Below are 22768 nucleotides of genomic sequence, written 5' to 3'. Positions count from 1 at the left end.
GAGATAAGACGTCCTTACCTTTCACTGTTCTTTTTGCCACTAGAAGAGCTGCTGGTAGAGCCTGTGCGATTCCGGTTTCCTTTGGAATCCCCATTGCTTTCTCTTCGACCCCCAGGAGATACTCGTTCAGAAGAGCTGGTCCTCTTGATGTTACTAAGGGTGGAATGTAAGTGACAGTGAACTCCTTAATATCGTGATTTTATTTTATTGCGATGCATACAAATACATACATAGAACATCATCCTTCCACGTGGATATTCAAAAGATAGGCCTAGCTACGGAGATCAAAAAGCTTTTCAGAGTGTCACATGGAATAACACCTCTGCTCTCTGCCTCTGTACTGAGGCCACTAGTACAGTTCACAGTCATGGAGGAAACAGACATTAAGACTTCAACAGTACCGTGTGAGAGCACTCCAGGGCCTTCCAGGGAGGCAATCCTGCCCCTGAGCAGGCTTCACTCTCCTGGGATGTCCAATCTTTTGGTTTCTGTGGGCCACATTGGAAGAAGAAGAATGAATTGTCTTGGGCCACACATAAAATATACTAATGCTAGCGACAGCGGATGAATTAAACACAAAAAAAAACTTGCAAAAAAAATAGAGTATTAAGAAAGTTTACAAATTTATGTTGGGCCACATTCAAAGCCGTCCTGAGCCACATACGGCCCATGGGCCGGCAGGCTGGACAAGCTTGGCCTAGATGGTGCTGTGCAACCCAGGGGGATGGTGCCCCCAGGAGACATCTGGCCATGTCTGGAGACATCCTTCTGCTGCCACAGCTGGGGAGGGACTGCTACTGGCATGTAGTGGGTGGAGACCAGGGGTGCTGCTAAAAATCCTACGCAGCCCGGGATGGCCCCTCCACAAAGTATCACCTGGCCCAGACGTCAACAGTGCTGATGCTGAAGAAATCTGGCCTAAAGGCACGCGTGGGACAAATGCTAACAGGATGCCACAGGTAATGACAGAAATGTTCCACCCTATGCAAGATGCCTTCGTTTGGAGGTGGTGTCCATGTAAGTGGCCAACTTCGTTCGTAGGACAAGAGTGACTAGAGTGCTCGGAGGCCTGGGAAGGCAGCCTGGGGAAGGCTTCCTGAAGACTGCGAATTTCCAGGAAAGATCAAATGGCTTGAATGTGTTGTTACGACACAGACGGAAAGAGCCTGCTCTAGGAGAGGGGATCTCCAATACACAGGGGATTCGCAGGCATGAGGGGTAAGCCAGAGCCCAGGCACGGAGTGGAGGCTGATTGTCCCCCTCTCAGAGCACACTATGGACTGTTTGTGTCCCCCAAATTCATGTGTAGAAACCCTAACCCTCAATGTGATGGAGTTAGGGGGTGGGGCCTTTGGGAGGTGATGAAGTCAGCAGGGTGGATCCCTCATGAGTGGAATTAGTGTCCTTATGGAAGAGGCCCAGAGAGCTCTCTTACCCTCTCCACCATGTGAGAAGATGGCCGCCTGCAACCTGGAAGACAGCCCTCCTCAGAACCCGACCACGCTGGTCCCCTTGGTCTCGGACTCCCAGCCTCCAGGATGGTGGGACATATATTTCTGCTGTTTATACGCTTCCCAGTCTATGGACTTTGTTACAGCAACCCAAACTCACTAAGACAGAGCACATAACTGTAGTATAGGTATCTCTGTATATATTTTATAATCGTCATCATTAGTCCACACATTTCTTGAGATCTTATCTCATTTATCATTTTCGCATGCTTTGCAGAGCCTCACACAAAAGTTTGGTGCACACTTATTAAATGAAAGGATGAAATAAATGGAAGTATCACACAGTGACCCTGTCACCAGAAGAGACACAAACTGCTTTAAGGCAGCACCTGCTCTGTAAGCAAAAAAGAAGGGGGGGAGGGGCAGGCGAGGGGCCAGGGCTCTGGGAACAGGCACAGACTTGGGTGGTTCTGGTCTTGACACTTGGAACTGGAGGTGTGGGTGGGTGAGAATACAAGCCTGCAACACCCGAGACAGCTCAGGACAGGCCTTGTCCATCTGGCGGGTGCTGAGCCACGGATGCAGAGGAAATCACGGAGGGAGGAGGTCACCAAGGACGGAAGAGCCCCGGGAAAACTAATGTTTAAAGACGTGGGCTGAGAAGCTACCGCAGGAGTCAGAGGTAGCAGCGACACCAGGAGAGAAGGAGTGGTGCGCAGAAGCTAGCGCAGGACTCGGTACGTGTGCTGGTGCTGCACAGAGGAGGGGGTGAGCCCCGGGAAGTGGGGAGTCTCAGGCGTCTCCAGTGGGCACAGCTTCAGTGAAGGGTGCACGGGAACCAGATCTCAACAAGGAGCACGAAGGAACTGAGGAACTTAACACAGCCAACACCTCTGCTCCTGCACTGAAGCTCAATGTCCTCCCTCCTCATAAGGAAATGACAAACCTCCCATCTAGGCAGTTCCTGCCTGGTGCTGGCTGCTCTCCTTCTTGGTAGCCAGTGACTCTCTCCTCTCTTCCTACCTTCCCCTCTCTGTCTCCTCTGTCTATACCCTCCTTAGCCCAACTTGCAGTCCTCCTTCCTTTGCAACTTCCAGTGGCTCAGTTAGTAATCTCCGAGCAGGTTTTTCAAAACCCTCACGGTATGTTGGCTTTGAAAATCACCTCGCTCTCAGGGTGATTATCTGAATACACTTTCCACATAGTCTTTTTGGTAACTGGGGAACCCTTGAGTGGACAGTGCCAGAATCTTACAACTGCAATCAGCAGGGTGTGCCTTAAGGTCAAAATGTGCGTTTTGAGAATGCTCAATTTGGGGACAAGGAAATTACAGATTTTAAGCGAGCATTACATTTCTGAAATTTGGGATTAAAGTCTAAAAATTACAGGAGCCTTTGTGCTTCAAGTTCAAGATGTTTCCCTGACGACAAACACCAAGCAAATTTGACTTAGCAGGATTATTCTCCGCCCAGTCTTTAGCACACTTTGCCCTGACCAGCTGCCGGGGCCCTGGGAGATTTTGCAGCCGCAAGAAGAGCCCAGAGCTCGGCCTCTGGGGCGTCCTTGTGGGAGTTCATGGCAAGTTCACAGCAAGTTCGAGAACTGTATAAAACACCCTTAAAGAGCTGAAAAACCACAACTGTTCATCAACTACAGCAAACAATACCTGATTTTCTAACAATTAACCCCCAACCTGGTGGCTGGAAGGGTTCATGGGGGTGCCAGTGATGAAAACTGCAGCAGCAGCCACAGTTAACATTTAAGGAGTTCTCTGGACTTTTACATATACTGTATTATTTAATTAAAACCTCACAAATCCCAGCAGCAATATCATTATCCTCATTTTACAGATGAAGAACCAAATTCAGGAGTGTGAAGCAACTTGTCTGGGGTTACAGCAAGTGGTGGGGCTGGTGACTTCAACCCTGTGTTCTCTCTATTAGGCCCCTAATCAACACCACCTGCAATTTATGAATGTCAAAGTATACTAGTTTTGGAGGACCAGATGAGCATCTAAAAAAGCAAAAAATGTCAATGATTAATATAGTTACATGATTGACGACTTGATGAATGGTAGGCACTGGACAAGACCTTGGAGCTACTATGTTAAAACAAAGATGGAAACAGTGGAAGGAACAGCCATGGTGACAAAGTAAATCTAAGTTCCCCTCACCTTGGTGTCGATCTATTCAGTTTGCAAGCATTGAGAAGACTCACAGATCTGTTTAATCTACGTATAAGAGGCACAGAAACAAAGCAGAATAAACGTGAGTGCAATTAATAAAAGTGTGGAAAAATACTTTGATAAGCTTCAGTAAATTGCAGGACGCACACATCAAAACTGAAAAACATTTTGGTTCGCATATATAGATGTGGATATAATCCATCACAACTCTTCCAAGATATTTGTCATTCCCATATTTGCATTAAAATGTTAAACTTTAAAAAAAAAACTTACTGTTGTCCCAGACGTAGAATAAAAAACAAGACATTTCCTTTTGAGAACCAACGGCTCTTGTGAATTAAAGAGGATTTACTAGGACTCAAAGTGAAGGACAGAAAATAAAGCTTGAAGACAAGACATTTGCGGTAACAAGGGCAGCCAGAGAGAGCAATACTGTACACTCACTGCAGGAAGCCTCCTCAAATAACCAGCAGGGAATATCAAAGAAGCTATGTTCCCTCTGGACGGCGAGTGAAAAATAATGCTCTTTATTTTGAAAGTGGTAGAAGTACAGGCTTGTGAGAGACTGCGCAATAATGCAGTACATTTTCTAGTGCTTAAGGCAAGTATTTCTGGTGTAGAAATGCATTAGACATCACCATTACTTTGTTTTCCCTTCTGCTCTCTGCCCGCACACCCAAACCTGCAACCTTCTAAGTTATGAAAATAAATGGTTCTTTACATTACATTACGTATGCATTCAACAATTTGTGCCAATTAACACTTTAGACATAATAAAATTTCTGCAAAGAGACTGGTGACCATAAGAAAAACAGATGTCTTTCTTCTTACGGTTAATAGGAATTCTAAGCATAAGAACCTACAATTAGGTTTTCCTTCATCATGTGATTGGGAATCAAAAATTGGTTTTCCAAAATTTTGCAAAAGTATCCCAAACTTTTACAACCAAAACAGAAATCTGACAGGCAGCTCTTAAGTGTGACCAGAGATTTTCTGATGATTTCATTTGTCCCGACAGCTGGGGCGACTAACACTGGATAAAAGCAGTGAACTGCTCAACAAACACTTACTAGGCATCGACCAACCACTGTGCGCTATGCTGAGTGCTGGAGGGTCCACAGGGGACTAGGACCCACCTGGCTTTTGTCCCTCAAATTACGAGATAATTCTGACAGACTGAGATGACGCATTTCAATAATTAAATTAACAAATGCTCATATCTTTCACTGTCTAAAAACTGATCTTTGGCAAAATCCAAGTTATTTTTCAGGAAGGCTAGTGGTCTTGGAGAATCTTAGAGAATTCTATATACACAAGTCTTTTTTTCTACAATACAAAGTCAGCTCAAGCTAGTGGGGAGAACCATATCACTTCTGATAATGGGACACGTCCCACGGGTCTTCCTTTGTTCAACAGGACAATACTTCCACCTCTATTTTGCTACTGAGAACAGACTCAAACATGGATTTATCACCTACGTTTCAGTTCATCTGAATAACAGAGAAATACATTAGAAATAATTCTTAAAAATCAACTGAAGCCAGATTTTGGCTTTCTGTTCTTCAAATCACGCTATGTCCCCAGCACTGACTTCAGTGCAATTACAAATGCTGTGCTTCTAACAAGTGGAACTATTTTTCCAAAGGACTATTGGCTGTTTGTTTGGAAGCAAGAGATATTTACCATTCTATCTCACATTTGTCACAGAGCATTTTTAAAATAACGCTTTTTGTACCAGTTTTGTTCTTTTGATCTCTGTTCACATAGCTTGGCCTATTGTCATGCTCTACTTATGAGCCCAGAGAACAGTGATTGTCTCTTTCTTGAGCCAGTAGAAATGTTACTCCATTGTCAGCCTCCGCATCCCCACTGAGCAAGGTATGACCTACAATGTCTTCTCTGGATTTTCTGCCTTTTTTCCTTTGCCTAATGGAAACAAAGCTTTTCCCAAGGATTCCAAATCAAGCCCTCAATCGAAGTCTTAATTGGCAACACAAAGCACAACCGCTGGGCACTGGACTATTTCCAAAGGGGATTTTGTTCCTAAGCACCAGGCTGAAAAACCCCCAGAGAAAAGAAAACAAACATATACCCATCCACACACCACAGATGCCCCGACTCATTTAATTTGGAACTCTGATTACAGAAAAATTCCTACCTGATTGTAAACAGATTTGAAATGACTTGGAAGTTATTTTAATCCTAATATTCAGAATGCCCAGCCTGCTTCTGTTTTCAAAATTCTCTCCTAATGAGAGATCTACAGGAACTTTACCGCGGAGTAGCAATTAGATGCTACTGTTCTTATTTCCAGCTTCCAAATGGAAGGGAACTCCCATCCACTGAAGCCCATAAAAGCCAGAAACGAACCAAAATACATGAATCACTACGCTTTCACTCAAAACCCAGAGTCTTGAACACTCAGTCTAGAAAACTATGTATTTCTAGTTGGCAGCTATATGCTGACCACAGCTTATTAGAGTAATCAAATGGATATTCTGTAAATTATAAGGAAAAGTCTACAGAGGCCTTAGAATGTTTCTGGGAGGGTTACCATTTAAATGCGAGTACACAAATGTACACACTTAAAAATAACATGATGGCTACTATCATAATTTTTCACGTGTCCGTTCGTTCCTTTCTGTCTTGCTCCCTTCCTCCCTCCCTTCTTTACTAAGATAAAATTGCTGAGAGTAATCGCCACCTATGAGCCCTTTCACATCTGGCTGAAATGTAGGGGTGTAAGACCCAGGCCTCTGTTCATAGCCCGGACTTGTTTCTTTACTTGCTGTTTGGCCCCGGCGCCCCCTTATCAACATCAGACTTCCAATCTGAGAAATCTCTGCTGAGAGTCACCCTCACTCCTGACGGCTGCTCCTGCTCCCACAAATAGTACACGGACAGGATGGGACATAAAAGAAGGATGATTTGCAAGCAGTCATTATAGCAAGCATTTTCCTTCGGCAGATGTCAGGGGTGACCTGGAAATCTGTGCAGGAAGCAGCCGAGCACAATGGAAGGCACACAGGCTTTGGATCCAGACAGCCCAGGCCACGTTCCCCACGCTCCAGCCACACGACCCTGCCACTGCTTCATCAGGGTTTGTGTGCTACTCTAAACCCTTCATTGTCATTTCAACAGGGTTCACAGCATCTTCTCTCGGAGTAGATCCCATCTCAAGAAACTACTATTTTGGCAGTAATTCCTCACCCATTAAAGTTTTATCAGGAGATTGTAGCAACTCAGTCCTATCCTCAGGCTGCACTTCGAATCCTAGTTCTCTTGCTATTTCCAGCATATTTGCAGTGGCTTTCTCCAGTGAAGTCTTGAACTGCCTCAGAGCCATCCATTAGGGCTGAAATCATTTTCTTCCCATTCATCTTGTGTTCATGTTGAGATTTTGGCCTCCTCCCATGAATCACAAATGTTCTTTTTTTTTTTTTTTTTCTTTTGAGACAGGGTCTCACTCCGTTGCCCAGGTTGGAGTGCAGTAGCACAAACATGGCTCACTGCAGTCTCAAACTCCCGGACTCAAGCAATCCTCCTGCCTCAAATTCCCAAAGTGCTGGGATTACAGGTATGAGCCACTGTGCCTGGTCCCACAAATGTTCTTAAAGGCATTTAGAATGTTGAATCCTTTCTAGAAGGTTTTCAATTGACATTGCCCAGATCTATTAGAGCAATCACTATCAATGGCAGCAATAGCCTTGCCAGGTGTGGGGGCTCACGTCTGTAATCCCAGCACTTTGGGAGGCCAAGGAGGGTGGATCATGAGGTCAAGAGATCGAGATCATCCTGGCCAACATGGCAAAACCCTGTCTCTACTAAAAATACAAAAAAATTAACTAGATATGGTGGTGTGCACCTGTAATCCCAGCTACTCGGGAGGCTGAGGTAGGAGAATCACTTGAACCCAGAGGCAGAGGTTGCAGTGAGCCAGGATCACACCACTGCACTCCAGCCTGGGAGACAGAGCAAGACTCTGTCTCAAAAAAAAAAAAAAAAGTATTTCCTAAATAATAAAACTTGACAGTTGAAATTACTCCTTGATCCAAGGGCTGCAGAATGCATGTTGTGTGAGTTGGCATAAAAACATTAATTTCCTTGTACCGCTCCATCGGAGCTCCTGGGTGACTAGGTACACTGTAAGTGAATGGTAATATTTGGAAAGGAAGCTTTTTCTTCTGAGCAGTAGGCCTCAACAATGGGCTCAAAATATTCAGTACATCATATTGCTGTAATAGATGTGCTGTCATCTAGGTTTTCTTCCATTTACAGAGCACAGGCAGAAGAGATTTAGCATCACTCTTAAGGGCCCTAGGATTTTTGGAAAGATAAATGAGCACTGACTCCAATTTAAAGTCACCAGCCACATCGGGCTCTAACAAGAGTCTGTCTCTGCTCTGAAGCTTTGAAGCCAGGTATTGACTTCTCATATAAAAGTCCTAGATGGCATCTTCCTCCAATATAAGGCCGTTTTGTCTACACTGAAAATGTGTTGTTGTTGTTGCTTTTTTTTTTTCTTTTTTTTTTGAGACAGAGCTTCGCTCTTTTTGCCCAGGCTGGTGCGATCTCGGCTCACTGCAACCTCCGCCTCCTGGGTTCAAGCAATTCTCCTGCCTCAGCCTCCCAAGGAGCTGGGATTACAGGTGCCCGCCACCACGCCAGCTAATTTTTTGTATTTTTAGTAGAGACGGGTTTCACCATGTTGGCCAGTATGGTCTCGATCTCTTGACCTCGTGATCTGCCCGCCTCAGCCTCCAAAAGTGCTGGGATTACAGGCGTGAGCCACCGCGCCCGGCCTAAAATGTGTTGTGTAGTGTAGCTGCTTTCATCAGTTATCTTAACCAGCTAGGTCTTCTGCATAACCTGTAGCAGCTTCTACAATAGCACTTGCTGCTTTGCCTTGCACTTTTATGTTATGGAGAGGGCATCTTTCCTTCATCTCATGAGCCAACCTCTGCTGGCTTCAGTCTTTTCTTCTACAGCTTCCTCACCTCTCTCAGATTTCGTAAAATTGAAGAGAGTTCGGGCCTTGCTCTGTATTAGGCTTTGGCTTAAGGGAATGTTGTGCCTGGTATGATCTTTGATTCTGACCACTCAAACTTTCTCCCTATCAGGAATAAGGATGTCACCTTTTTTTTTTTCCGCGTGTTCACTGGAGTAACACTTCGAATTTCCTTCAAGAACTTTTTCTTGGCATCTACAACTTGGCTAACTGTTTGGCACAACAGGCCTGCATGAGTCCATTTAGTGCAGCTATAAAGGAATGCCTGAGGCTGGGTAATTTATAAAGAAAAGAGGTTTAATGGCCTCACAGTTCCGCAGGCTGTCCAGGAAGCATGGCACCGGCATCTGCTCAGCTTCTGGTGCGGTCTCAGGGAGTTTTAAATCATGGCAGAAGACAAGACGGGGCAGGCATGTCATTTGGCAAGAGAGGGAGCAAGTGGGGAGGAGGTGCCATGCTCTTTTAAACAACCAGACCTTGAGTGAACTCACAGCAAGAACTCACTCATTGTGAGGACAGCACCAAGACGTTCATGAGGGATCTACGCTGATGCCCCAAACACCTCCTCCCAAGCCCATCTCCAACACTGGGGATCACATTTCAACTTGAAATGTGGGGAGACAAACATCTAAACCACATGATGGTCTATCCTGGCTTTTGGCATGCCTTCCTCATTAAGCTGAATCATGTCTAGCTTTTGATTTAAAGTGAGAAAAGTATGACTCTTCCTTCACTTGAACACTTACAGGCCATTATAGGGTTACTAAATGGCCTTATTTCAATACTGTTGTGTCTCACGGAAAAGGGAGGCCGATGGAGAGGGAGAGATAGGGAAACAATGGGCAGAGCAGTCAGGACACAAACTGCATTTATGGATCAAGTTGGCCACCTTCTCTGGGTGCTGTTTTGGGTGCCCCAAAACAATTATAGTATTAACACCAAAGATCACTGATCACCATTCCAGACATAATGATAACAAAAAAGTTTGTAATGTTGTGAGAATTACTAAAATGTGACATGAAGTGGGTACATGTTGGAAAGACGATGCTGATAGATTTACTCAACACAGGCTTTCCACCGCCTCCAATTTGTAAAAAAATGTGGTAAAGCACAATAAAGACAGACACAATAAAATGAGGAATGCCTGTATTTGCTACAATAAAAAGTGAATCTTTAAACAACTCACTCTTGAACAATCAATGGTCAAAGAGGAAATCACAAAGAAATTTTAAAAATATCTGGAGACATATGAAAGTACAACATACCAAAACTTACAGGAGGCAGTTAAAGGGGTACTAAGAGGGAAGTCTATAGTGATCAAAGTTTTCATAAAAAGAAGATAGATCTCACATCAGCCTCCTAACTTTATACTTCAAGGAACTAGAAAAAAAAGAAAACCAAAAGTTGGCAGAAGGAAGGAAATAATAAAGATTAGAGCAGAGACAAATGAAGGGGAGAATAGAAAAACAATGGAAAAAAAAATAAACAAAACCAAGAATTGGTTTAAAAAAGATCAACCAAATTGAAAAACTCTTAGCTAGACTAACGAAGAAAGAGAGAAAATTTAAATAACTAAAATTAAAAATGAAAGGATATTACAACTGATATAACAAAAACGAGAAGGACTATAAGAGACCACTGTGAATAAGCATATGCCAGCAAATTGGGTGACCTAGAGCAAATGAATAAGTCCTAGAAACAAACAGCCCACCAGGACTGAATCATGAAGAAGTAAAAAATATGAACAGACCTAGAGCTAGTAAGGAGACTGAAGCAGTAATCAAAAATCTCCCAACAAAGAAAAGCCCAGGACCTGATGACTTCAGCAGAGAATTCTATCAAACATTTAAAAAAGGATAAATTCCAGTCCTCCTTAAACTCTTCCAAAGAATCGAGGAGGAGGGAACACTTCCAAATCATTGCATGAGGCCAGCATTATTCTAATACCAAAACCAGACAAAGATACGAGAAAACTACAGACCAATATCCCTGATGAACGTTGATGAAAAAATCCTCAACAAAATACTAGTAAACTGAATTCAACAGCACATTAAATGGATTATACACCATGACCAACTGGGATTTATATTTGGAATGCAAGAATGATTCAACACATGAAAATCAATCAATGTGATACAATATCCACAGAATAAAGGACAAAAACCACATGATCATTTCAATTGATGCAGAAAAAACATTTGACAAAATTCAACACCCTTTCATGATAAAAACAAAACAAACTAGGAATAGAAGAAAACTACCTCAATGTAATAAATGCTAGATTTGAGTGGCCATAGCTCAAATAAATACTCAATGGTAAAAGACTGAAATCTTTTCCTCTAAAATCAGGAGGAAGGCAAGACACCCACTCTTGCCACTATTATTCAACATAGTACTCGAAGTCCTAGCCAGAGCAATTAGACAAGAGAAAGAAATGAAAGGCATCCAAATAGGAAAGGATCCAAAGTAAAACTATCTGTCTACAGATGACAGAATCTTATACTTAGAAAACCCTAAAGATTCCAGAAAAAACTCTGAGGACTAATACATAATTTCAACAAAGTTTCAGGATACAAAAGCAACACACAAAAATCAGATGCATTTCCATACAATAACAATGATCAAGCTGAAAAGGAAGTTAAGAAATTAATTCTATTTACTGCAGCATCAAAAAGGATAAAATACTTAGGAATAACTTTAACCAAGGAGATAGAAGACTTATACACTGAGAACCACAAAACCTTGCTAAAAGAAAATACAAAAAAAGAGAAAGACATCCTAGGTTTATGGATTGGAAGACTTAATATTGCTTAATGTCCATACTACTCAAAGTGATATGCAGATTTAATGCAGTCTCTATCAAAATCCCAATGGCATTTTTTGCAGAAATAGAAAAAAACTATCCTAAAATTCATATGGAATATAAAGGGATCCTAAATAGCCAAAACAATCACGAAAAAGAACAATACAGTTGGGGGCCTCCCATTTCCTGATTTTGAAACATACTAAAAAGCAAGAGTAATCAAGATGGTAGGGTATTGGCCATAAGGACAGATGTGCAGATAAATGGTACAGAATAGCCTGTGATGGATGAATGGATAAACAAAATATGATAAAGATGGGGATAACAGACACTGGGGACTCCAAAAGGAGGGTGGGAGAGAGGTGGGTAACAGCTGAAAAACTTCCTATTTGGTATTATCTTCACTATCTGGGTAACGGGATCAACAGAAGCCCAAACCTCAGCATCACAAATATACCCTTGTAACAAACCTCCACACATACCCCCGAATCTAAAATTAAAATAAAAAGCAAAATATGATATATACACACAATGCAATATTATCCAGCCTTAAAAAGAAAATCAGTCACATGCTACAATATGAATGCGCGTCGAGGACATTATGCTAAGCAAAGTAAGCCAGTCACAAAAGGACAAGCACTACTTAGATGATCCCACTTCTGTGAAATACCTAATGCAATCAGAATCATAGCAACAAAAAGTAGAGATGTGGTTGTCAAGGGCAGTGGGGAGAATAGAGGGGGACTTACTATTTAATGGGTCTAGAGTTTCTCTTTTGCCTGATGAAAAAGTTCTAGAGCTCTGTTGCACAACAACAGATGTGTGAATATACTTAACATTACTGAACTCTTTTTTTTTTTTAGATGGAGTTTCGCTCTTGTCACCCAGGCTGGAGTGCAATGGTGTGATCTCGACTCACTGCAACCTTGGCCTTCCAGGTTCAAGTGATTCTTCTGCCTCAGCCTCCCAAGTAGCTGGGATTACAGGCATGTGCCACTGTGCCCAGCTAATTTTTGTATTTTTAGTAGAGATGGGGTTTCGCCATGTTGGTCACGGTGGTCTTGAACTCCTGACCTCAGACAATCCACCCTCCTCGGCCTCCCAAAGTGTTGGAATTACAGGCGTGAGCCACTGAGCCTGGCTAGCACTACTGAACTCTACACTTAAAAACAGTTAAGGTAGGCTGGTCTCACACTCCTGAGCTCAAGTGATCTGCCCACCTTGGCCTCCCAAAGTACTGGGATTATAAGTGTAAGCCACTGCACCTGGTCCTAAAATATAAAAATCTTTAAATGGCAATTACAAAATAATACGAAAGTTAAGAGCAAACTGTGCTCTTTGTGACAGATAACATCAATATTTAGACTCCACTGTTGGGTACATTTTGAAAGCATGAGCTTATCCAAATTGCACAGAGAAAAATCTGAGGTTGCCATGGCAATCTGAATTTTGTCATGTTCCCAGTACGGACTTGGGAACATTTATTTATTTTTACCCAGGTTATACTAACATTTGTTTTTTCAAAAGAGAACTTTAAGTAAAAATACAAAACACCACACTGTGGTTTTAGCCAGTGAGGTTTCAAAGGCAACACAAGTAAATCTAAAACGAGAATAATAATAAACTTAACTAGTTCCTGTTATGGCAACATATAAAATGTTGGACTTTGATAAGCTTTAACTCAGAGAAGAAATTGTACAATACGATTTTAAAAAGTAATACTCATTTTGGGATCGAAGAGAGAACTGCTTTTAGAGTTCCTTTAAGGCCCTGCCTCTGGCTCACCTTTTGGTTGTCGGCACAGCGGTTTCTTTCCTGGCCCCGGAGGGGGACGGTAGAGAACCACTAGATTTCTTTGGTAACACAGTGCCATTGTTGACAGTGGTTCTTAAAGGCAGGGTCTGCATCAGTGGTCTTGCTGTAAGACAAGCAGAAAATAACATCAGAAACTTCCCTTTTGTAAAGGTAACATTTTACAGCAGGGGTCCTCAACCCCCTGCTAGGAAGATGACGCCACACAGCAGGAGGAGGTGAGCAGTGAGCGAGTGAGCAACTCTTCATCTGCATTTACAGTTGCTACCCATCACTCATGTTACCACCTGAGCTCTCCCTCCTGTCAGATCAGATTAGATTCTCTTAGGAGTGCAAACTCTTGTGAACCGTGCAAGCGAGGGATCTAGGCTGAGCGCTCCTTATGAGAATCTAATGCCTGATGATCTGTTGCTGTCTCCCATCAACCCTAGATGGGACTATCTGATTGCGACAAAACAAGCTCAGGACTGCCACTGATTCTACGTTATGGTGAGTTGTATCATTATTTCATTATATATTAAAATGTAATAATAATAGAAAGAAGGCACACAATGAATGTAACATGCCTGAATCGTCCCAAAACCATCCCCAACACCCACCCCCACTTCTATGGAAAAATCATCTTCCACAATTTTCTTGGTGCCAAAAAGGCTGGGGACCACTGTTTTACAGAACGTAAGCTAGGTAGAAAGGAAAAGGACATGAATTTTGAAACACTAGCAGCACTGACAAAGATATGAAGGCAATTCCTTGGAGAAAGGATCATGTTTTCTTTTCTTTTCTTTTCTTTTTTTTTGAGACAGAGTTTCACTCTTGTTGCTCAGGCTGGAGTGCAGTGGCACAATCTCGGCCACCTCAGTCTCTTGGGTTCAAGCAATTCTCCTACCTCAGCCTCCCGAGTAGCTGGGATTACAGATGCTGGCTACCATGCCCAGCTAATTTTTGTATTTTTAGTAGACATGGGGTTTCACCATGTTGGCCAGCCTGGTCTTGAACTCCTGACCTCAGGTGATCCGCCTGCCTCAGCCTCCCAAAGTGTTGGGATTACAGGTGTGAGCCACCATGCCCAGCCAAGATCTTCATCTTTTCAACAAAGGGAACCTAGACACTAACCTCACACCCTACACAAAAATTAACTCAAAACGGCCCATAAACCTAAATTTAAAATGCAAAACTATAAAACTTCTAGAAGAAAGTGATTTGGTGATGAGTTTTTAGATCTAATACCAAAAGCACAATCCATGAAAGAAAAAAATTGATAGCTTGGACTTCATTAACATTTTTAAAAATTTGCAAGAGAACCTAAGAGGATTAAAACACAAGGCATAGATTAGGAGAAAATATTTGCACATCACATATCTGATAAAAGACTTGTATAAGGAATATAAAAAGAACTCCTCAAATTCAATGGTAAGAAAACAAACAGCCCAATTAAAAAAATGGGCAAAAGATCTGAAAAGACACTTCACCAAAGAAGACATATACAGATGGCACATAAGCATATGAAAAGACGCTCGACATCATTTGTCATTAGGGAAATGCAAATTAAAACAATAATGAGATACTTCTATACACCTATTAGAATGGCAGAAATCCAAAAAGACAGACAAAATACCAATTGATGGCCAGGACGCCGATCAACAGGAACTCTCATTCCTTGCTGGTGGGAATGAAAAATAGTACAGCCACTGTGGAAGACAGTCTGGCAGTTTCTTATAAAGCTAAATATAGTTTCACCATATGATCCGGTAATTGTACTGACACTAGGTATTTACCCAATTGATCTGAAAACTTATGTCTACACAAACCCACATGTAAATATTTAGAGCTGCTTTATTTACAATCGTCAAAAACTGGAAGCGACCAAGATGTCCTCTGATAGGTGAACAGATAAACAAACTGGCCCATCCATACAATGGAATATGAGTTGGTGATAAAAGGAATGAAGCAAACCACATCTGAAATCCACATTGTTAAAGGAAAGCAGCAAGTCTGAGAGGCTCCATGTTGTATGACTGCATCTATATGACATTTGAGTAAAGGCAAACTAAAGACAGAAAATCGATTTGTGGCTGTCAGAGGTTGCAGGGCAGGGGCTGAATAGGTGGTGTAAAGGAGGTCTTCTAGGGTGATAAAACTCTCCTGTAAGATACCATCGTGAGGGATATGTGACATGATGCCTTGTCAAAGCCCAGAGACCCTTATAGCACCAAGAGTGAACCTTGACGTATGTAAGTAAAACCGACTAGGAGACGGGGAAACCCCAGGATGGAATGAAGATTGTATGACAAACATACAACAGCCTCACTGAAGGCAGTGAGGGGAAGGAAGGTGCTGACCTAAGTCATTCTGGAAATGAGTAGAGACTCTACTGCATATCAGCACTGCAGTTTAGTTAGTAAGCTTGCTTCCCACAAAGGTGGAGGCTAACAATTCTGAAACCACTACACAGGAACACCAGGATGGGACAATTACATAAAAGGAGGGAGGATGGCAGGGGCAGGCCTCTCACCGTTGGAGAGGGAGGTGATGGATAAGCAAGGGGAGATGGCGGGAATGAACCATGTGCCACTAGAGTAGAGACATCAGGGCAGACTCGGGTTTCCCGTAACACAGATGCAGATACGTAAGTATAAATACATACACAGACACACATACAGGTTAGTATAAACACATGTTTCTCAGCTCTGTCTGCTGAGAGGGCTTAAAGCAATGACAGCCAATGCCCAAACCTTGGTTTCCAAGGCCGTTCTATAGCAGAAGGAAGCAGGCCTCCAGGGGAAGCAGCTGCACGTAGGGCTGGGGCAGGGAACACATGAATCTGGAGTCTCCTGTGGTGCCACAAAGTAAAGAAGTGCTCAGACAACAACAATAAAACCAAAAGACACTACTTTGGTGGGGGCAAGTCAAACGGACACAGGACCTAACTGAAAGAGCTCCCAAAGGCCAAAGCTGGAACAATTTGAGCCATAAAACAAATAACATGGTATTCGGTTATAACCCAAAGTACACAACGAGTATCTGTAAGTTTATGCTGCAGTATATATAAATAAATGATTGGGTAAATATATAAATGAAGAGAACAGACAAATCCCCATGCAGCTATATTCTGAATAATTTATGTGGCTACCCCACCCTCAAGAAGGTAGAATATAATCTGCCACTCCTTAAGTGCAGCTGGCGCATGCTGACTTCCTTCTAACAGCCAAGTGATGAAGTTGGGGGAGAAGTCATTTCCAGTGGACAGACCTGACCAACACTCCCTCGGCCAGGTGGCCAAGGTCAACAACCACAGTGATGAGCCATGTTGATGGCATGCACCCTTGGACGGGATGTGCTGATAAGATGAGAACAGCACTTTACCTCTGTGCCTTCCTCCCGAAAGCCCATAACCTGAGTCTATCCATGAGAAAAACATCACACGAAGCCAAGTTGAAGGACAGTCAATGAACTCTCTAATCGGTATTCTTCAAAACTGTCAAGATCATCAAAAACAAGGAAGACTGTCAGCTTGGAGGAGGCTGAGGAGCCAGGGTAACTAAAGATCATGTGTTACCCTGCATGGGAATCTGGAACCAAAAGGGCTTAAGGGACAAACTAAGGAAATCCCAATAGAGCATGGCCATTAATTAATAATAATGTATTAATATTGGTCCATTAGTTGTGACAAATGTACCATACTAATATAAGATGGTAATAACAGGCGAAACTGGGTACTGTGTCTATGGGAAACTTCTGTGCTTACAACTTTTCTAGAAATCTAAAACTATCCTATAATAAAAAGTTCATTTAAAAATGCTAGCAGAGGCCGGGCATAGTGGCTCACTCCTGTAATCCCAGCACTTTGGGAGGCTGAGGCAGGTGGATCACCTGAGGACAGGAGTTTGAGACCAGCCTGGCCAACATGGTGAAACCTCCTCTCTACTAAAAACAGAAAAATTACCCGGCTGTGGTGGCATGTGCCTGTAATCCCAGCTAGTAAGAATGCTGAGGCAGGAGAATCGCTTGAACCCGGGAGGCGGAGGTTGCAGTGAGCCGAGATCGTGTCACTGCACTCCAGCCTGGGCAACACAGGGAGACTCCATCTCCAAACAAACAAATAAAAGAGCTAGCAGATTTTGTTCATTAGAGAATTAAATCTGCCTCCATTTAGGCTCTTAAAATATTACCAACAACAAAACTGTATATTATGCCATATTTTTAACTTGCTAGAACTTTCCAGTCCCTAAAGCTGAGGGCCAATCTTCCTTCTCTCTCTAATGTAAAAGAAAGTGGGGCCTCCTCCATGCTCCCACACCGCCTTGCCTTAGCCACCGTCATCACACTTGGAATGCTAAATCCAACAGTCTGTCTACTCCATTGACTGCAGGATTCTTGAAGCTAGTACCTGCTCCCAGGCCTACACACAGAAAGGAGTCAACATACATTGGAAATTTAACTTGGTTCAATTTCAATAACAAAATCCTTTCTCCTAAGAGAAGACATCATGTAGCCATTTTGGAGTCACTACTAAGTTGTTCATTCTTTCTTGAGTTATAATTTCAAAATTCAATCTCCTAACAATCTACTGTTGTCCTTTTCTCAAAAGAATAGAAAATAGGATTTTAAAAGCCCATGAAAAGAAAATCAGATGCAATGCAGGAGGCATTCCCAGAGTGTATATTTTATATCTTAAAATACAATAGAGTAGCCTCAGAAGCAAATAGAATATTAAAGTTGTGATGAGAGATCATGAAAGAAAAATAGAGGGTGGGAAGAGGAGGAAGAGGAGAGGGATGGGAAGGAGGAGGGGGACGCACAGTGACTACTCTTGGAGTGACTGAGAGGTTGGATCGATTCCCAACTTCGGCAAGATCCAATTACTGCTCATCCCTGTCTTGATAACATCCTTGGGTTTTTGTAACCACTGACTGATTAAGTAGCAATGTAACCCCCACCACCATCGTGCTTACTAAGTACCTATTTTGCACATGACATCATGCCAGGTTTCTTTCATGTTACCATGTCTAAAAATTATTAGCCACTCAAGGAAGACAGCTCTCTGCCATAAGAAAACCTGGTGGAAGGAAAAATACCTCCTAGTGTTGAGTCTGAACAGGTGCCAGCCTGGATCTTGAAGACGGCAGGAAAAGAGGAGCAGCTGTAATGAATCATTTTCAGATAAGGGCTCTTTAAAAATGCAGAAGTGACATAGCACTAGGGAAGGTTCAAACACAATTTTCTGCTCCTCAAGTGCTAAGACAAATGGATCCCTAGCTTCCAGATGACACTAAGATATGAGATATTCTTTTGGTTCATGAAAGGGTTGTTTAAAAAAAAAATTTTAAATTGTTCCTAGAGGCAAAACACAGCAACAAACACAGCACCAAAAGGAGAATTTCTCAGATGAAAGGAGCCTGAGAAACACCGCGTTTGGAATGCATCCGGTGGAAGGATTGCAGGACGGCTGGAATCCTGTCTCTGGGGGTCAGAGGTGCCCAGGTGAAGGAGCGCAAGGGCCCTCAAGGCACACAGGACTGGACTCATCCTCAGCTGAGCTGGAAGACATAGCCCAAACCTTGGACTCCTTCTAAAATAAGGTCAGAGTGCTCACCTTGCAGGACTGCTGTGAGGATTAGGAATGAGGAATGCGAAGTTTCTAGCACAGTGCCCGGCACGTAGTAGACACCCTAGAAGTGGTAGCCATTATCCCCTGGCTAAATCCCGACAAGAAAATACTCTATTGTGGACACTGGGTGCAATTTTGTATCCTGAATATAATGTGAAGAGAATGAAATGCTATGGTCAAGTGGTACCAGAGGCAGAATCAGAGCCAGTGAGAACCCACAGGCTGCATATCTCGTACACAGATTTGGAGGAGAACCCCAGGCACATTCTCACATTCTCACCCAAAAACAGCCACTTGCTTCCTGCGCTTACACCAAGGCACAGTGGGGGAGGTAGCAGAGCGTGGGGGAAGGAACTCAGGTCTGGGAGTTAGGGGCCGGGGCACCAGTCCCTGCTGTGTCCCCATCTAGTCATGTGTCCATAGGTCAGGTCCTCTGGGTCCCGTTTTCCTTACCCATAAAGGAAAGGCTTTGGTCAAAAGCGTTCCTTAAGGTATCTTCCCACTCTGAAATCTATTCTCTTTCATTCATCTGAGAAGAGTGTTCTGTAAAGCAACATCTGAGTTTCCCAGTGAGTTGGGCTCTCTGAGGACAGACCCTACCAACTCACCGGAAGTGAAGGGAGGGAGAAGGGCAACCAAGCTGAAGACTGGTTTCCAGTAATAGGTGCAGTATTTTTGCTCAGCAGTTTCCTGTTATATTTCATATTATTTAAACTACCTGGAGTTAGATTCCCTGCAATATGACGCCATAGTTTGGTAACTGAAATCTAACCAAGGTTTTAAAAATCTCAGGTCCAAAAACATTCATAATTAAGCCTGAAATAAATTTTTTTCATCATTCTAAATGGTTGAATTGGAATACCGAGATTTCAAGAGTACTATCCGTGATAATATATTTTCAAAACTACAGTTGATATGAATAAATCTAGAAGTTCTAGTAAAGCTAGCCAAATCTACTAATGCATATTTTTATATTAAGTTGCAATCTAATGATCAAGAAACCCTTTTAACTTACATCACATCAACAACGCAATGTACAATATTTGATATATAAAACTCCCATTAGGGTTAAAAATATGATTACATATATGATTATATGAGGAAATCCAAAGTTTACTTCTAACATATCTAACCATTATGAGCCTAGAATTCCTAATTATCCATTTCAAAATTTGAAAAATGTCTCTATTTAGAACTGGAAAAGGCAATCTGCTTTTGCTAAGTTATAAGACAAAGTAGATGATTAGCTGAGTGCTGGAGGAGACTCCTATCATCACCATCACCAACATCCAGCAAAATCACAGGTGCACCTCTGACCCAGCACCCCTATCTCTAGGCACCTGTCCTAAATATACTGGCAAAAATACAAAATGCCCTACCCACACGGCCAATCACTGCAGCACAACTTGCAAAACCAAAGCCTGTCGCAGGGACTGGTTGAATATACTATGGCATCTCCTTGCAAGGGAGCACCGTGCAGCTGTAAAAGGAACGAGGAGGCCGGGTGCGGGGACTCACGCCTATAATCCTAGCACTTTGGTAGGCCGAGGCGGGTGGATCACCTGAGGTCAGGAGTTCATGACCAGCCTGACCAACATGGAGAAACCCCGTCTCTCCTAAAGATACAAAAATTAGTCGGGCGTGGAGGCGCATGCCTGTAATCCCAGCCACTCAGGAGGCTGAGGCAGGAGAATCGCTTGAACCCGGGAGGCAGAGGTTGTGGTGAGCCGAGATCGCGCCATTGCACGCCAGCCTGGTCAACAACAGCAAAAACTCTGTCTAAAAAAAAAAAAAAAAAGGAATGAGGAGGAGCTCTAGACACTGCAAAGGAATGCCTTGTAGGCCACACTGCTCAGTAAAAAGAACAAGGTTCAGAACAAGACAGCGTGCTACTTTGTATCTACTGGCCAGAAACCTGCAGCCCTACAACTCTGTCTCTTACTGCATCACTTTAAAAAGGTTTCGAAATTATCAAAAGGCACATGAATCAAGGTAAATGGGGCTGTCCATCGTACCATGTGTTTTCATTTGAATTCTTAGGCATGGGTCTAGGAGTGCAAGAATCCTGTAACATTAAAAATTCAATGTAATAGAATTATAAATGGGGAAAAAGACATTAATGAACTGATTTCATAAAGTCATGTATTAACAACCGAAATGCTTATTGACTGATAAATGGATAAACAAAATGTTGCATCCAGTGGAATATTATTTGACAATGAAAAGGAATGATGTATGCTGGAACATGGGTGAACCTTGAAAACAATTATGCTAAGTGGGAGAAGACAGTGGCAAAAGACCACATATTGTATGATCTCACTTCCAGAAAACGTCCAAGGTGTCAAATCTACGGAGACATGATGTAGACTAGTGGTTGCCAGGGGCTGGGAGGAGGGAGCAACTGGAAACCACTGCTCATCGGTGAGGGGTTTCTTTTCGGGTGATAAAAATTTTCTAAAATTAGATAGTGGTGATGGTTTTACAACTTATACTAAAAATCAATGAATCATAAATTTTAAAAGGGTCAATTTTATGGTATGTGAATTATATTTCAATAAAACTGCTATAAAAAGTCATTCATGGACAATTAGGGAAATCTGCTGACTTGCTATTAAATGATATTAAGAAATTATTAGTTTTGAAGTGTAATAATGTTATTATTATAGACTTTATTTTTATTTTTGCTTTTTTTTTTTGAGACAGGGTCTTGCCCTGTTACCCAGGCTGAAGCGAGTTGTGTGACCTCGGCTCACTGCAGCCTCTGCCTCCTGGGCTCAAGTGATCCTCCTGCCTCAGTCACCAGCATAGCTGGGGCTACAGGTTCACGCCATTACACAAGGTTAATTTCGGTATTTTTTGTAGAGATGGGGTTTCACCATGTTGCCCAGGCTAGTGTCTAACTCGTGGGCTCAAGTGATCCGCCCACCTGAGCCTCCCAAAGTGCTGGGATTACAGGCATGAGCCACCACACCCAGCCATTATGGACTTTAGAAAAGAGTCTATATCTTAGAAATACATACTGACATATTTACAGATAAAATGATATAGTGTCTTAGATTTGCTTTAAAATAATCCAGTATGGGGTGAGGGGGTAGTAGGAGAGGGTCATAATGATAACTGACCACATATTGATAAATGAGAATGGCAGGTAAAAGATACTCTTCTTTCTACTTTTGTACACATTTGAGAACATTTTCATAATACACAATTTGAAACATCTTTTTTAATCTCTGAAAAACTACAAACACCTACTAAACCCTGTTCTATAAATCACTACAGAATACCCATCTAAACTGGAGAGGGCAGCTAATGACAGAAACAAAAGAAACTACAGTATGTTCTATCTAAAAGAGCAAGAAAGAAAAGATGTTTTTCTGTAAATTGCCAATTTGTAAGAAGAAAGTGCAGTAGACAAGAGAAAAAGCAAAAGTTATTTGCTCCTTAATTTTGGTTAACTAGGATACAGAACTAAGTTAATAATTCATTAATGCCATCGACTGCCAAGAGCTTAAAAATTTTAATTTGTCAGTTGCACCTACCTAATAAAACTTGTGAAGAGATCGTAACATAATATTTCACACAATGATGTGCTGAATATAATCTAATGTATTTGGCATACTTTGCAAATCAAATTAAACCTTGAAAAAAGATTTTCAAATTATATTCATGTTTTAAATATTTGGTTTAATGCGAATAATGCTAACTTATGGAATATTGCTAGAGGCATGCACAGCGAGGCAATGCAGATGGCAGAAAGAACACGTCAGCCGGGCCCTGGGGTCCAGTCCCAGATTTGGCCCTTGCGTAGCCTGACAAATCACTACACCTCCCAGAGGCTTCATTCTCATCTATAAAATGGGCACAACGACACTTGCCTCACAGAAACGTGGAGGGGTAAAAT

The 22768-nt window shown here is 42.4% G+C and overlaps 1 protein-coding gene across 25 annotated transcripts in view; it reads right to left on the bottom strand.

Moving 5' to 3' along the window:
• Positions 1-22768, bottom strand: part of EML1 (EMAP like 1) — a 210519-nt gene that overhangs the window by 65371 nt on the left and 122380 nt on the right. For 15 of the 25 annotated variants that reach the window (XR_012416105.1, XR_012416101.1, XR_012416103.1 and 12 more), the window contains 3 exons: positions 13233-13365; positions 3625-3681; positions 19-153 (listed from right to left, as the gene is read on the bottom strand). Coding sequence is in view for 18 of the 25 variants with exons in the window: in XM_005562188.5 (XP_005562245.1) it covers positions 19-153; positions 3625-3681; positions 13233-13365 (325 nt within the window). In the remaining 7 variants the exon portion in view is untranslated. The remainder of the gene's footprint in view (positions 1-18; positions 154-3624; positions 3682-13232; positions 13366-22768) is intronic. The other 10 variants (XR_012416106.1, XR_012416107.1, XR_012416104.1 and 7 more) reach the window with 1 other exon arrangement.

This window comes from Macaca fascicularis, chromosome 7 (genome assembly GCF_037993035.2).
Source record: "Macaca fascicularis isolate 582-1 chromosome 7, T2T-MFA8v1.1".
Taxonomy (NCBI): domain Eukaryota; kingdom Metazoa; phylum Chordata; class Mammalia; order Primates; family Cercopithecidae; genus Macaca; species Macaca fascicularis.
Note: the sequence above shows the minus strand (reverse complement) of the source record. Positions and strands in the feature narration are given on the sequence as shown.